Below are 12,059 nucleotides of genomic sequence, written 5' to 3'. Positions count from 1 at the left end.
TCCAATCTGGGACTGTCCAGGGACTCCAGAATGTCTGTTAGACAGTCTATCTCTGCCCCTGAGGACGGCTGGAATTGAGAGGTGGGGAGATCTCTTTGTGGACGGTACATTAGTCCCCTGGGAGGTCCTCAGGGAGAAAATAGGTACATCTCTTTCCAGATTTAAATATCTGCAACTAACTAGTTGGGCTACCTCAGTTAAAGCTTCCCGAAATAAATATCTAACGGGTAGTGGCAATCCATTTGAGCATTTGATTATACAGAAATCTCCAGTAAAGAAAGAAGTTGCTTTTTGGTATTAGTGTATTATGGAAGAGGTGGACGGTGTATTTCAATTGCCAACTTCACTCTGGGAGAGCTGCATCCCACAGCAAGATCTCCAGTCAATATGGTTAAATTCTTGCAAAATGCTGTGGGACATTGTAAAACCAGCTTGGCTCCGCAGGAACCACCTCTTCACAATTCATAGAGCCTACCTTTCACCTCAGAGGCTAACAAAATTCTCAAATGGTCCACCAGTTTGCTGTGCGAGATGTGGGGAAGTCGCAGCATCCGATATTCATATGTTCTTGAACTGCCCTGTCCTTGCAGATTTTTGGGAAGGAGTGGGCAATATGCTTTCAAGGTCATTAGGGACACTCATTGTTTTTAATTTACCAATGCTTATTTTTGGCCTAGCAACAAATCTGGAAGGCCAATCTCAGAAACTCCTATTCTATGCCATTCTACTCGCTAGGAGAGAGATCTGCATGAAATGGAAAGACCCTTTACCACCTACAAATCAAGACTGGCAGTCATCTCTATTGAGGGTTTCCAGGTTGGATCTCTCAAGGGCAGGAAACAAGAAGAAGCAAGACTTCTGGAAGCTTTTGAAATGGTACTAGGGTTTGTTTTTTTCCCCAGTCCAAGGATTACACAGCTCTCTTTCTCTGGTATACCCCTTACCTTGCTTAAGGGTATGATTGAGATGTTCCGGCATTTTAAGCTGAGTTACGGGCCTCCCAAGTGGGTATTGTTTCCAGATTTGTTTGATTGAGAAGACACCGGCAGGCTGTGCCTTTTCTAGGTACAAGCCTGCAGATCCAGTGTACTGAGACAGTGGAATTTTCTCTTCATCATCAGTTTGGGCATACCTAAATGGGTTGAGAATGAGGACAAAAAATAAAATTAAAAAAACAATATATAGAGAGGAGGAGCGCCAGAAAGTTTCAGTTTGTGTCCCAATCAATTATTGAAATCCTTCCAATAATAAGTCCTCAGGCAGTAGATTCAGTTCAAAGATCTTCTTCTCTATTATAAATCAACAACAGTTCATTTCAAACTTGCTGGACTTTATTTCCAGTAGCTGAGCTGCGCTCCATAATTTAGATCAGACTCCACATATTAAATCAGCCAGAGCGTTTCATCCTCAAAGGACATCATCAGGGCTGAATTCATAAGACTGATAAGAAAAGAAAATATATCAAAAAACTGTTCTTGTACTGTCTTCATAATCACAAAAAAGAATCCAAATTAACCTGTCCATTGTACATTCTTATAAGAGCAACATCTCCTGCCTATATCCATTCGATAGTATCTGCTCAGTGAAGATGGGGAAAAAACAATGTATCCAAACTTGTTTTGTGGCCTATACTAAAACATTACAATCCCAGTATCATCCAACATTTGCCACCCAATTCATGTAAATACAGAATTGTTATAAAGCGACGAGATAAATCTCAACTGCACATCTCTCCAGTACCCTTACTCAACAGTGGACGTTTGAGGGTTCCTCAAAGAAAGTTAACAATAACAAAGGTTTATTGAAATCCAAACCTCACTGACTACATACCTCGAATTATAACAAAAAGCAAAAAGCGTGCTGTCTTGATAATCTTCAATCACCAGTTTTATGGCTCACACAAGTACTGTTCCTACTAGTCTTCACCAGTGGTTACCAATAGGTAGTCTGCAAATTTGAGGAACATTTATAAATGTAGTGTGACGTAATGTCGTGCCCAGGTCCTTTTTAATACGATCTAATTATCTAAAAAATCTCACCTGTGATTCTATAGTGGCAAGTCTGTAATTCTTCCTACTTCATTTTTTCTTGGTTATTCACTTTGCTTTGGTTTTGGTCTATGAGCATAATAAAGGAAGAGTATTACTCTATATTTCTGTGATAAGTAAGTGTTAAGTAAAAAATATATCATAAGAAGGCCAACAGGCCAGTTGAAATCCCTTTATTTACGGGTACTTCCAGTTCCAAATAAAGACACAGTTTGAGCAATTGTTACCCCTCTCTATTTTTTATTGTAGAATACCACTCACCTATAATCTAATGCCTGTTTTGTGATCTGAATTCAGTTCATTAGTCCATTGTCTTCCTATAAATATTCTAAAATCAAAAAAGCCAAAATAAATCAGATAGAAAAAACCTTATGTTATATTTAAACTTAAATCTCTAATATCATACTGCAGTAAGCGCGTCACTCACCAATGTATAAATTCCATCTCCGCCTATTCCTTTCTTATTAGTTTGTCAAAATATCCTCCATTTAGTTTTTAGGCTACAAGTATAAGTACTGCCTGAGGACTTATTATTAGAAGGATTTCAAACATTTGTAAAATAATATGTGCAAGGGCTCAAAGTTTTGCACAGACCACCTCGGCGTGCACTATCGAATGTCAGGGATGCCAAATACCAAGGCTGCACAGTCTTGATTCTGCTTCATGCCTCTTTCACCTGCGACCAGACACTCCATGTCCCTTTAACTCAATCATTTCGGTTCTTTTTCACTCCTGCTGTCTTTCTTTACCACTGGTTTTCTGTCTTTCTCTTCCTCTTTCTTTCGCCCTTTTGTTTTTTTCTCTCTCTCTTGTTCTTGTTCAAAGTCCAGTGAGGAAAAATAAGCGCTGGTCCCAAAATATTAGTTTTGGTGGGTTCCACCTACAACAACTGGCACAAAGTAAACATTGCTATTAGTATTCATGCATTGTAGTGATGGATGTACACATGTCGGTACAACTTATCCAAACCAAAATTATACACGCTAATAAAAGAATGATGGTCGCAAACATGAATGACTCCAAGCATGTCAGGGAGCTGTGGTCTTATTATAGCACTGCACAAGGAATACATTTTCAGGTTAAAAACATCAAAGCTGGCAGAACTGCATGTGTAAAAAATTATGGCCGGTGGCATGTTGCAGTGAACACAAATTAAGGTAATGAGGAAAATGAAACACACTGTCAAAAAATACAGATGGGCATGCTTTAGCTAAACAATATTGAGAGCATTATAAGTTTCCAAATTTTAGTAGAATTTAAAAAATGTGAGAAGTCGAAGGAGAAGGGTTTACGACTGCTGCATTGACAACCATGTTTAAAAGAGCATGAAGATGGAGAGATGTGAGAATACATTTACAGACATTCACAATTGTTGTAAAGTCAATGAGAAAATTCAACTACAGCTCCGTTGGCAACCTTGCATCAAAAGAGCATTAGGATAGGCCAGTGCTTCGTAGGCTATGCCACTAAATGTATCTGGTGATACAGTGTTAGGAAAAATCACTCACTAGGAACATAGTGCCCAAATGCTGCCCTGAACCCTAAATGCTAATCCATCGGAACCAAACTAACTAATGAGTTAGGGGCATCACACTTGCACATAAAAACACACCATCACTAAGGGTGCAAAACTCAAAGCCAGACTGGAAATCCCTCCCATCTAACAGCCCCATTTCTCCCAAATGTACATTTTCATTCCTCCTAATCTGCAGACCCCCATACCACAACCCCAAATTCACAGACACGTTCACCATCTTTTTGGCGCACATTAGACTTGATCACCTTTGCCTCACCAGAATGGGATACTTAAACATATTGTTTAACACCTCCAACAAAAAACATGACTATAGAAAAAAGTGTTTGCACAGAATATTGGAGGACTTAATTGTTTATTTTCATTTTTTTTCACACAGCTGAGAAAAAAGTACGGGGACTTGTTTACAATTTATTTGGGCCTTCGACGAGTTATTGTGGTATGTGGATATGAAAACGTCAGAAAAGCGCTGATTGATCAGGGAGAAGATTTCCTTGGGCGAGGAGCGATGCCAAGCGGTGACAAGGTCTACAAACAGTATGGTGAGCAATAAATACATTGGATCGGCTATGTTATGTTTTCTCTCAGGGCAGCACAGTCTGTATGATTCTGACCAGTCCCCAGCTCAGAACCATACAGTTTGTGCTGCCCCGTGTGTAGGGTATGCCTAAAAGTTATAATAAAAAATCACAAGGAGGGACAGAGGGCAGATAAAGGTCCAGCACACAGGACCCAGGAATGTAGGTATACGTGAAGGGTGCAGTTCCTGTAGGAAGGTCGGTCAGGGAATGCCTGAAGGATAACGTCAGAGAGATCTGGTCCTTCAGGAGCAAGAGCCCTCACACACTCTGAGGGGTGTCTTGCTTCATCATTGGGCAGCTCCTCGTTGGGCCAGCACTGCAAATGCCCAACGGCCCCCACAGGGGGGCTCTTTGCTGAAGTTCTTTTAAACTGCAGTTGTGAAGTTTGAGTGTGAAGGTGAAGGTGCGGTGAATGAGTAGAGTGGTGAGTTTAAAAATTAACTTATTAGGGATTATAAATCAAATTTTAATTTGTAAGACCCTAGGTAATGTTAAAAATAAGTGCAGGCCAGAGTGGATATAATGGTCCACATTAGCTCAAAGTGTAAATATTGGTCAACATGTTTCTTGCCGGTAAAGTCATGAAAGATCCAGGCAATTTGTCAGGACCCTGGGATAATAATAAACTAAACTACTCAAGGGCACTCAGAGGCACATGTGTCATCTAGTGCCGTGCCAACCCTAACACATCCCCACAGACAGTACCCAGATCAGGCCAATGTGATGATCATAGTAGGTGTAGCCCTGACAAGGCCAATGCCAGTCACAGCCTAGATGAGGTCAATGTGATAATCACAGCAGGTGCAAGCCCAACCAGGCAGATGGCATTTGCATCCCTGATCAGGCCAGGAACCAGTTTTGAGAGACCGGAGAGACCATGTGCAGAGTCGTTTGCTCCTAGGCTGATCTCACATAATAGCCTCTCTCTCTGGATATCCTTCAGTCACTGGGATATTTAGGATTTTTTTTCTCCTGGACAGTCTCTTCTCCTGAGGGCCCAGGTATACTCCTTCCCTCTCTCTGCAGACAGGCTGGTTGTAGACTTTCAGTAAGATCCTCAGCGAAAGTACAGATTTCAGGTAATGTTCTCTCAACTTCAGAAAACTGGCTGTACAGCAGACACTAGCTCTGGTTGCAGAGCAGTCCTTTAAGTATTATGTGAAGCATTCCCTTTCCTGGTTATGAAGGAAGTGGAATTGGAACAAAGTGGAACAGTTATAGTTAGCTTTTTATACACATTTCCTAGACAGGGGGATCTGGATCCACTGTCTCACACTGCAGAACTGGTTTGGGACGTTCCTCTTTTCCAGAGTCCGCCCTAAGCTGCTCTCCAGACATTGCCTTTGAGTAGAGTGAGGCATTCACACCAGCTAGCACTGGGACTGTCTCAAGAATGGAGGTCCACAATATTGGCACAATGAGGTGTGAGGTTTCTGCACCTGGCTATCATCAGTCCAATTGAAGCAGTATTCAGGTGGGCAAAAGTGCATGCCTGACCTAGAAATCTCCCATTCTTTCACAACAGAAACTGCAATCGTGTTCCTTGCTGTTACCATCAACCAAATGACGGTGCTCAGGAAGTATTATTCTGTAGGTCCTTCCTAACAAAAGGCCTTTAAATATTTCTAAGGGTAGCTCAGTCTCCATCCTCCTCACTTCAACATCAACACTTTCACTGTTTGGAAGAGCTGCCATCACCCTCCATCTTGTGCAAAGCCTGTACAGTTGTATCAAAAATAGAACCCACTGGACTCAGTATTTAGCCTCATTCACACATATGCTAAACACGCTACACATGCACTCACTCTCAACACACACATAGAATTCCAGCACAAGGTCTGTTTATACATATAGCAATGGAATGTTCAACAAGTGTGCTGGTAAGCCTCACTCCCAGTGATATAGGGAAAATATCTGACCACACTGTTAATGTTCCAAAACAAAAGACAGCATCCTGGCACCACTGCATTATGTACTACACCCAAGACAATAAGGATACACTTAGTGTGCCCCTCCAGTTTATTGCATAGGTCCAGAACCTTGCACAGTCAAGGGCACCCCAAGGTCTCTGCCTACATGCTAGTTTAATGTCATGCTAGGGCAGAAATATGTCAGGCAAAAAAATTTAGGCACTGTTTGGCACTCAAGAAAGGGGAATGCATCCGGTATTCTATGAAGGAGACATAGCTGGCCCAACAAATGTTATGTTATGTTATGTTATGTTATATGCATTTGTTACGCACACAGTTACTCAGGAGTATCCCGGCACGAGTCTATAGAGGTACTATACTCATCGTCAAACAAAAATATAGGTTTTCATTTTTTTCCTAAAAAAAAACAAATCCTGGATGGTGCGCAGGCTCAACAGGAGAGTGTTCCAGGCAGTAGCTGCCTTCACTGTGAAAGAGCCACCCCCGGTCCTCTGTCGCTGAAAGCAAGGAACATGAGCAAGATACAAAGAAGGGGAGCGCAATGCCCGCCCAGGTACATAGAGAGAGATCCGCTTTTGAAGATAGAGAGGCCCGCTTCCATGAAGTGCCCGATGGGCCAGGATCAGTAACTTAAATGTAACTCTCGTGGCTACTTGTAACCAATGGTACAAACGAAGCTGGCTCTGCACACTGTCCCTAGATGACAGCCCGGATAACAGTCTGGCAGCAGTATTCTGGACTACCTGTAATTTCTTTAACAGATAGCCCGGAATGCCAGAAAAAAGGGCACTAGCATAATCCAAACAGGACATAATCAGTGCACATGTAATTGTTTGTCTCGCTGCTATTGGTAGAAGGGGGAAAACACTTCTAAATGATTTAAGCAAACCAAAGCAGCCACCAGCCAACTTCTTAATGTGTATCTCAAAAGAGAGACTTTCATCGAACCAAACCACAAGATTCTTTGCCGATTTCCCGGAGGAAATTGGACTGGGGTACTCAGGTGGCCAAAGCTGCTCTCGGAAATTCGGAGGAAACATGCCGAATAGCAGAACCTCCGATTTCCCCTCATTACATCTAAGTTGTGCCTCCGCCATCCAGCTAAAAACAGAGGCCAGGCAAAGGTGTGCCTGAGATACCGAGCCCACCTCTCTCTTTTAGGTAAATAATAGCTGAGTGTCATCCACGTACGCCATCATCTTAGCCCCCAGATCCTCCGCTAAATGGTCATCATAATATGTTGTTTGAAGCATAGTGGTCAAATATCTTATTGCCAGCAGCTAGAGAGAACTAACAGCACTGTATGTAAGATATGGTCTTGCTTCAAAGCCACTAATGGGTCAGTAAATAAAATGTGTTGACTTGTGTTCTAGGAGTTGCATTCACCAACAACATGGCACGTTGGAAGCAGATGCGCCGCTTTACCCTCATGACTCTGAAAGATTTTGGAATGGGGAAAAAAAGCACTGAGGAGCTGATCCTTGATGAAATACATTGTCTTTTGGAAGAGCTGAGAAAGATGGAAGGTGGGTATTGATGGTTTTAAAAAGAGGAAAACTAAACTGCTAACAGGTGCATTATATTTTGAGGGGCTTTTGGTGAAACACAATGGAATTGACTGGTTCTCCTAGGACTTTGCTTTGATAATGAATAAGAAGCCATACATTAATGGGCCCATATTTACTAAATCAGTGGCTCTTACCTGTTTGTCTTCTGAGTACCCCCACTTAATCATTACTGGTTTGCAGGGTTTCCCACCGAATCGTTTTTGGAACCTGGCGACCCACTGGGTCATTGTTGGTATCCGGGGACCTGGCCTGAGCAATTTTGATGATTTGATTTGGAAAACTGTACGGAAAATAGAGCTACAAGGATTCATCAAAAAATACACAAATAGTGAAATATTTAATTTAATTTGGAAACAAATGTCAATTATTATTTTTAATGGGAAGGTTCGAGATTTTCCAAATTCAATTTAGAACCCATTGCCTATACTATATTCCGTTTGATGCACGTGTATTGCTCTCACAAATCAATGTGACAATACTAACTTAATTTTTAGCCTTCAATTTCATCTCCTTTACATCTACAGAACATTTAAAAAACGTCATTCTTATATTTTACTTTTTGATTTACCCAACTTATTAATTTGTTAATGTTATTTAATTTTTTGAGCAGCCGTGAACCCCCTTGAGTAAGCGTCGTGAACCCCTAGGGGTTTCTGGACCATGGGTTAAGAACCGCTGCTATAAATTATTTGAATTACAATACTTGCTGTATAATATGCATTATCTATACCCATCTGTCTGACAAAATAAGCCTTGTAGACGTTTGAATACCATGAGTAAAATATTTAAAATATTAACCACTTACATAAAACATCTTAAAAATGTAGGGCCTGATTTAGATCTTGGCAGGACTCCAGCCGCCCCTCCACATCTAAGCTGACAAAATCCTGCCTGCCATATTTAGATGTGTGATGGATGAATATCGATCCATGTTGAGAGAGTGTTTACCGTCATGTAAGCAGCAGACTCCTCTGCTGGCAAACAGTATTCAGTCACCTTCATGAGTCCAGGGATAGTGCCTGGGTGATTGGTAGACTCATACAAAGTAGCCTAATCACAAATCCCCCTGCAGTGGGTTTGCGTCTTGCCTATTGTCCTGGTGTTGTGTGGGAGGGATTCTGTCGTGGGACACTTACACTAAAATAAATCTTTTAAATATTTTTTAAATGGTAATACAGGTGTGTTTATCTTAATTTGGTAAGTGATCAAAATTAACTCATTTGCATTACACCGTACAATCGAAATTTATTTAAATACAGGAAATGCACCAGCCAAGGGAAATATTACATGAATAAATATTTAACTGATCCAAGCTTGGAATTAACATTGATTTTACAGAAATTTACAAAAGCGTTACACCTTGTCTAGTTCAATTTCTACAGTTTGTTACATTTATGTTATCCCAATAATGTGTAATAAACATGTTAAGGATTTTGCAGTTTACGAAAATAAATTAAACACACCGTATGGTCACTTTTCTTTTTTAATTGATGTCAATTTTTGTGTTAGTGTCCATTATCATGAAGGCAGCTTTAAAAAAAATAGAAAATAAAATGACATTATTCAAGTGTGTTTCTTTAAATTTCTTAAACAACAACATTACACACTTATGCATTACAAATTAGTTAAATATTGGGTGACAGAGAGATTTCAAAATGCATGATTCTAGAGCTAATGGAAACAGACAATGCAAACAGAAACAACTAAAAAAGAAGTTTACCTTTGATTCCGGCGATGACAGGGTTGATTGGCTTGTGGTCAAGAAGTAGCAGCAAAGGCATGATTGGCATGATATGGCTCTTGTCGGCAGCAGAGGTGAAAAACAAAAAAAAGGTATTTTTCTACCTTATAAACACTGCGGGCCCGATTCACAGAACTAACTTAAGACAAAATCCTAAACTTACTACTTTTGGTAGTCACAGAAGGCATTTAGTAGTAGTAAAGTTAGAATTTTGTCTTAAGTCTGTCTTAAGTCTGTCCTAAGTGTGTCTTAAGTGTGTCTTAAGTCTGTCTTAAGTCTATCTTAAGTTTGTCTTAAGTCTGTCTTAAGTCTGTCCTAAGTTTGTCTTAAGTCTGTCTTAAGTCTATCTTAAGTCTGTCTTAAGTCTGTCCTACTACTTTTGGTATTCACAGAAGGCATTTAGTAGTAGTAAAGTTAGGATTTTGTCTTAAATTTGACTTAAGACAGATTTAAGACAGACTTAAGACAGTCTTAAGACAAACTTAAGACAAACTTAGGACAGACTTAAGACAGACTTAAGACAGACTTAAGACAGAGTTAAGACAAACTTAGCACAGACATAAGACAGACTTAAGACAGATTTATGACAGACTTAAGACAGACTTAAGACAAAATCCTAATTTTACTACTACTAAATACCTTTTGTGAACACCAAAAGTAGTAAGTTTAGGATTTTGTCTTAAGTTAGTTCTGTGAATCGGGCCCTGCCAACTCAGGTGTGGAGGTTTACCTGCCAGAGTTACGTCGGCGCTAAGGCACATTGTAATTGTCTCAGTGCAGCTGCTTTTGCCTATGATGCCGTCAGAAAACTCTAGCAGAGACAGTGGCACTCAGACGGACTATCGTCCATTGACCTGCCTATAACTTAATAAAGTGGGCGGTCCCCCTAGCAGGCAGGTGGGGAATCTAATGGAAATGTGACATTGGGTCCAGATCCACCAAGATCTAAATCAGGCCCCTAGTTGTCTATTGCCACTGTTCCACTAATACCTACATGTTTTTGCTTTGTAACGTTCCACATTTGGCTGTGAATGACCAGAAAGAGCAATAAACACTGTCATGCATATATCTTTTTTGAGAGTGCTATGATAGACAAGGAAAGCCTAGCTTAAAAAGGTGTCTGATTATAGGTCAAGTAATAATGAATATTCTCCCACTTGGCACAAAAACCGGCCACGAACTGGTAAAAAAACCAGTCACACACTGTTCTGTCATATAAGCTCATTGGGCACTGGCTGGTTGCCCTATGTGTCAGTTTGACGCACCACTGCTGTGGGGTTTTTAATGCGTTCATAGGTTTTGAGTGCCTCAGAGAATGTGATTAGTCCATTCTGTAGCGAACTGTGGCTAGTACAATGTACATATATTGGAGTGGACATAATGGATAGGACCATGTTAGATGGTCAATTACTCTATAGCAATTTTTTAACAGGTGTTGTTACTAAGCATGGGTTTTGCTCCAGGTAACTTCATAGCTCTCTACAAAGGTTTGTATGCCAGAATATCCAGTATGGGCTTCACTCTGGGTAACTGTATAGCTCTCTACAAAGGGTTGTACGTCAGAATATCATTAACCAAAATATGACCAGGCAGAAATATTGTATCCTAAATACTGTTTCTAAAAAAGACTGTCCTATTGGGTTAGATGCTCTATTATTAACACATATCGGGATCTATTTTTGTAAACGATATGTAGGACACAATATTTCTATTATTATGGTTACAAAAATTTGCTGCCCCACCTGAGAGAACACCATGGAGAGTCAGTGGACTATTTTATTAGGCATAGGTGGCCATAAACAATACCTTTGCATAAACAACGAAACTATGTGGTGCTGGTCTTAGCTATATAGGGCTTCATTCTCACAGTAAATGTACACTTTGGTGCAAGTTTACTTTTTTGGGCATTCACAAATTATGAGTTAATAGTAACTTTACAACTGCAGTTGGGGGGCGAGAACTCCATACAGAACAAGATAGGCAGAATGCAACACACATAGAAAGGAAAAAGATTTCTCTCCTTGCTATGGCATCATATGGCAGGTGTACTGATTTGGCAAGATCCCAGGTTTACTAACGCTTCTAAATCTGAAATTGCATCATATCTATGGGTGGATACACGGGAACGACCATGCTCCTCCCATGGAATGTCTCACAGTTCTAAACTTAACGTATCACAGAGCACGTAGCTGCATTGCATAATAGTCCTTCCTTAGCATAGCTCTGTAAATCTGAATTGAGGAATTGCCCTGCCTTGCATCACCTTGTTACTCAAAAGGGAGGAACCAGGAGCTTTTACGAAGGTCCTGCACAATGCTCCTGATAAAAGGTGGGTGTGCAGTTCCTGAGGTGAGGGAGTGTTCAGGTCTCTTATGGATTGCCCTCACACACCCCGAAGGATGTAATGCTTCATCATTGGGCTGTGCTCCTGGTCGGGCTGGCGCTGCAATGCCCGACGGGCACCCGTGAAGGGGCTCTTTGCTGGAGATCTTTTAAGAGGCAGCCGTTGGGTGTGTGTAGGTATGTGGTCAAGTTAGTGAAGTGAGTGTGCTTTGTGGTTTTAAAATTCGTTTAGTACTGCCCTATGTGGAACAATTTGGGGTATGCTAACATGCTAAGATCTTATCACAATACTGCATTTATCATATGGCCATAA

The 12,059-nt window shown here is 40.7% G+C and overlaps 1 protein-coding gene across 1 annotated transcript in view; it reads left to right on the top strand.

The window, feature by feature from the left end:
• Window positions 1–12,059, top strand: part of LOC146798102 (cytochrome P450 2G1-like) — a 610,713-nt gene that overhangs the window by 123,842 nt on the left and 474,812 nt on the right. Inside the window, exons 2-3 of the mRNA XM_085625317.1 lie at window positions 3,962–4,124; window positions 7,468–7,620. Of these exons, the coding sequence (XP_085481443.1) occupies window positions 3,962–4,124; window positions 7,468–7,620 (316 nt within the window). The remainder of the gene's footprint in view (window positions 1–3,961; window positions 4,125–7,467; window positions 7,621–12,059) is intronic.

Source organism: Triturus cristatus, chromosome 9 (assembly GCF_964204655.1).
Source record: "Triturus cristatus chromosome 9, aTriCri1.1, whole genome shotgun sequence".
Classification (NCBI taxonomy): Eukaryota; Metazoa; Chordata; class Amphibia; order Caudata; family Salamandridae; genus Triturus; species Triturus cristatus.
This window is presented reverse-complemented; position numbering and strand designations above follow the sequence as displayed.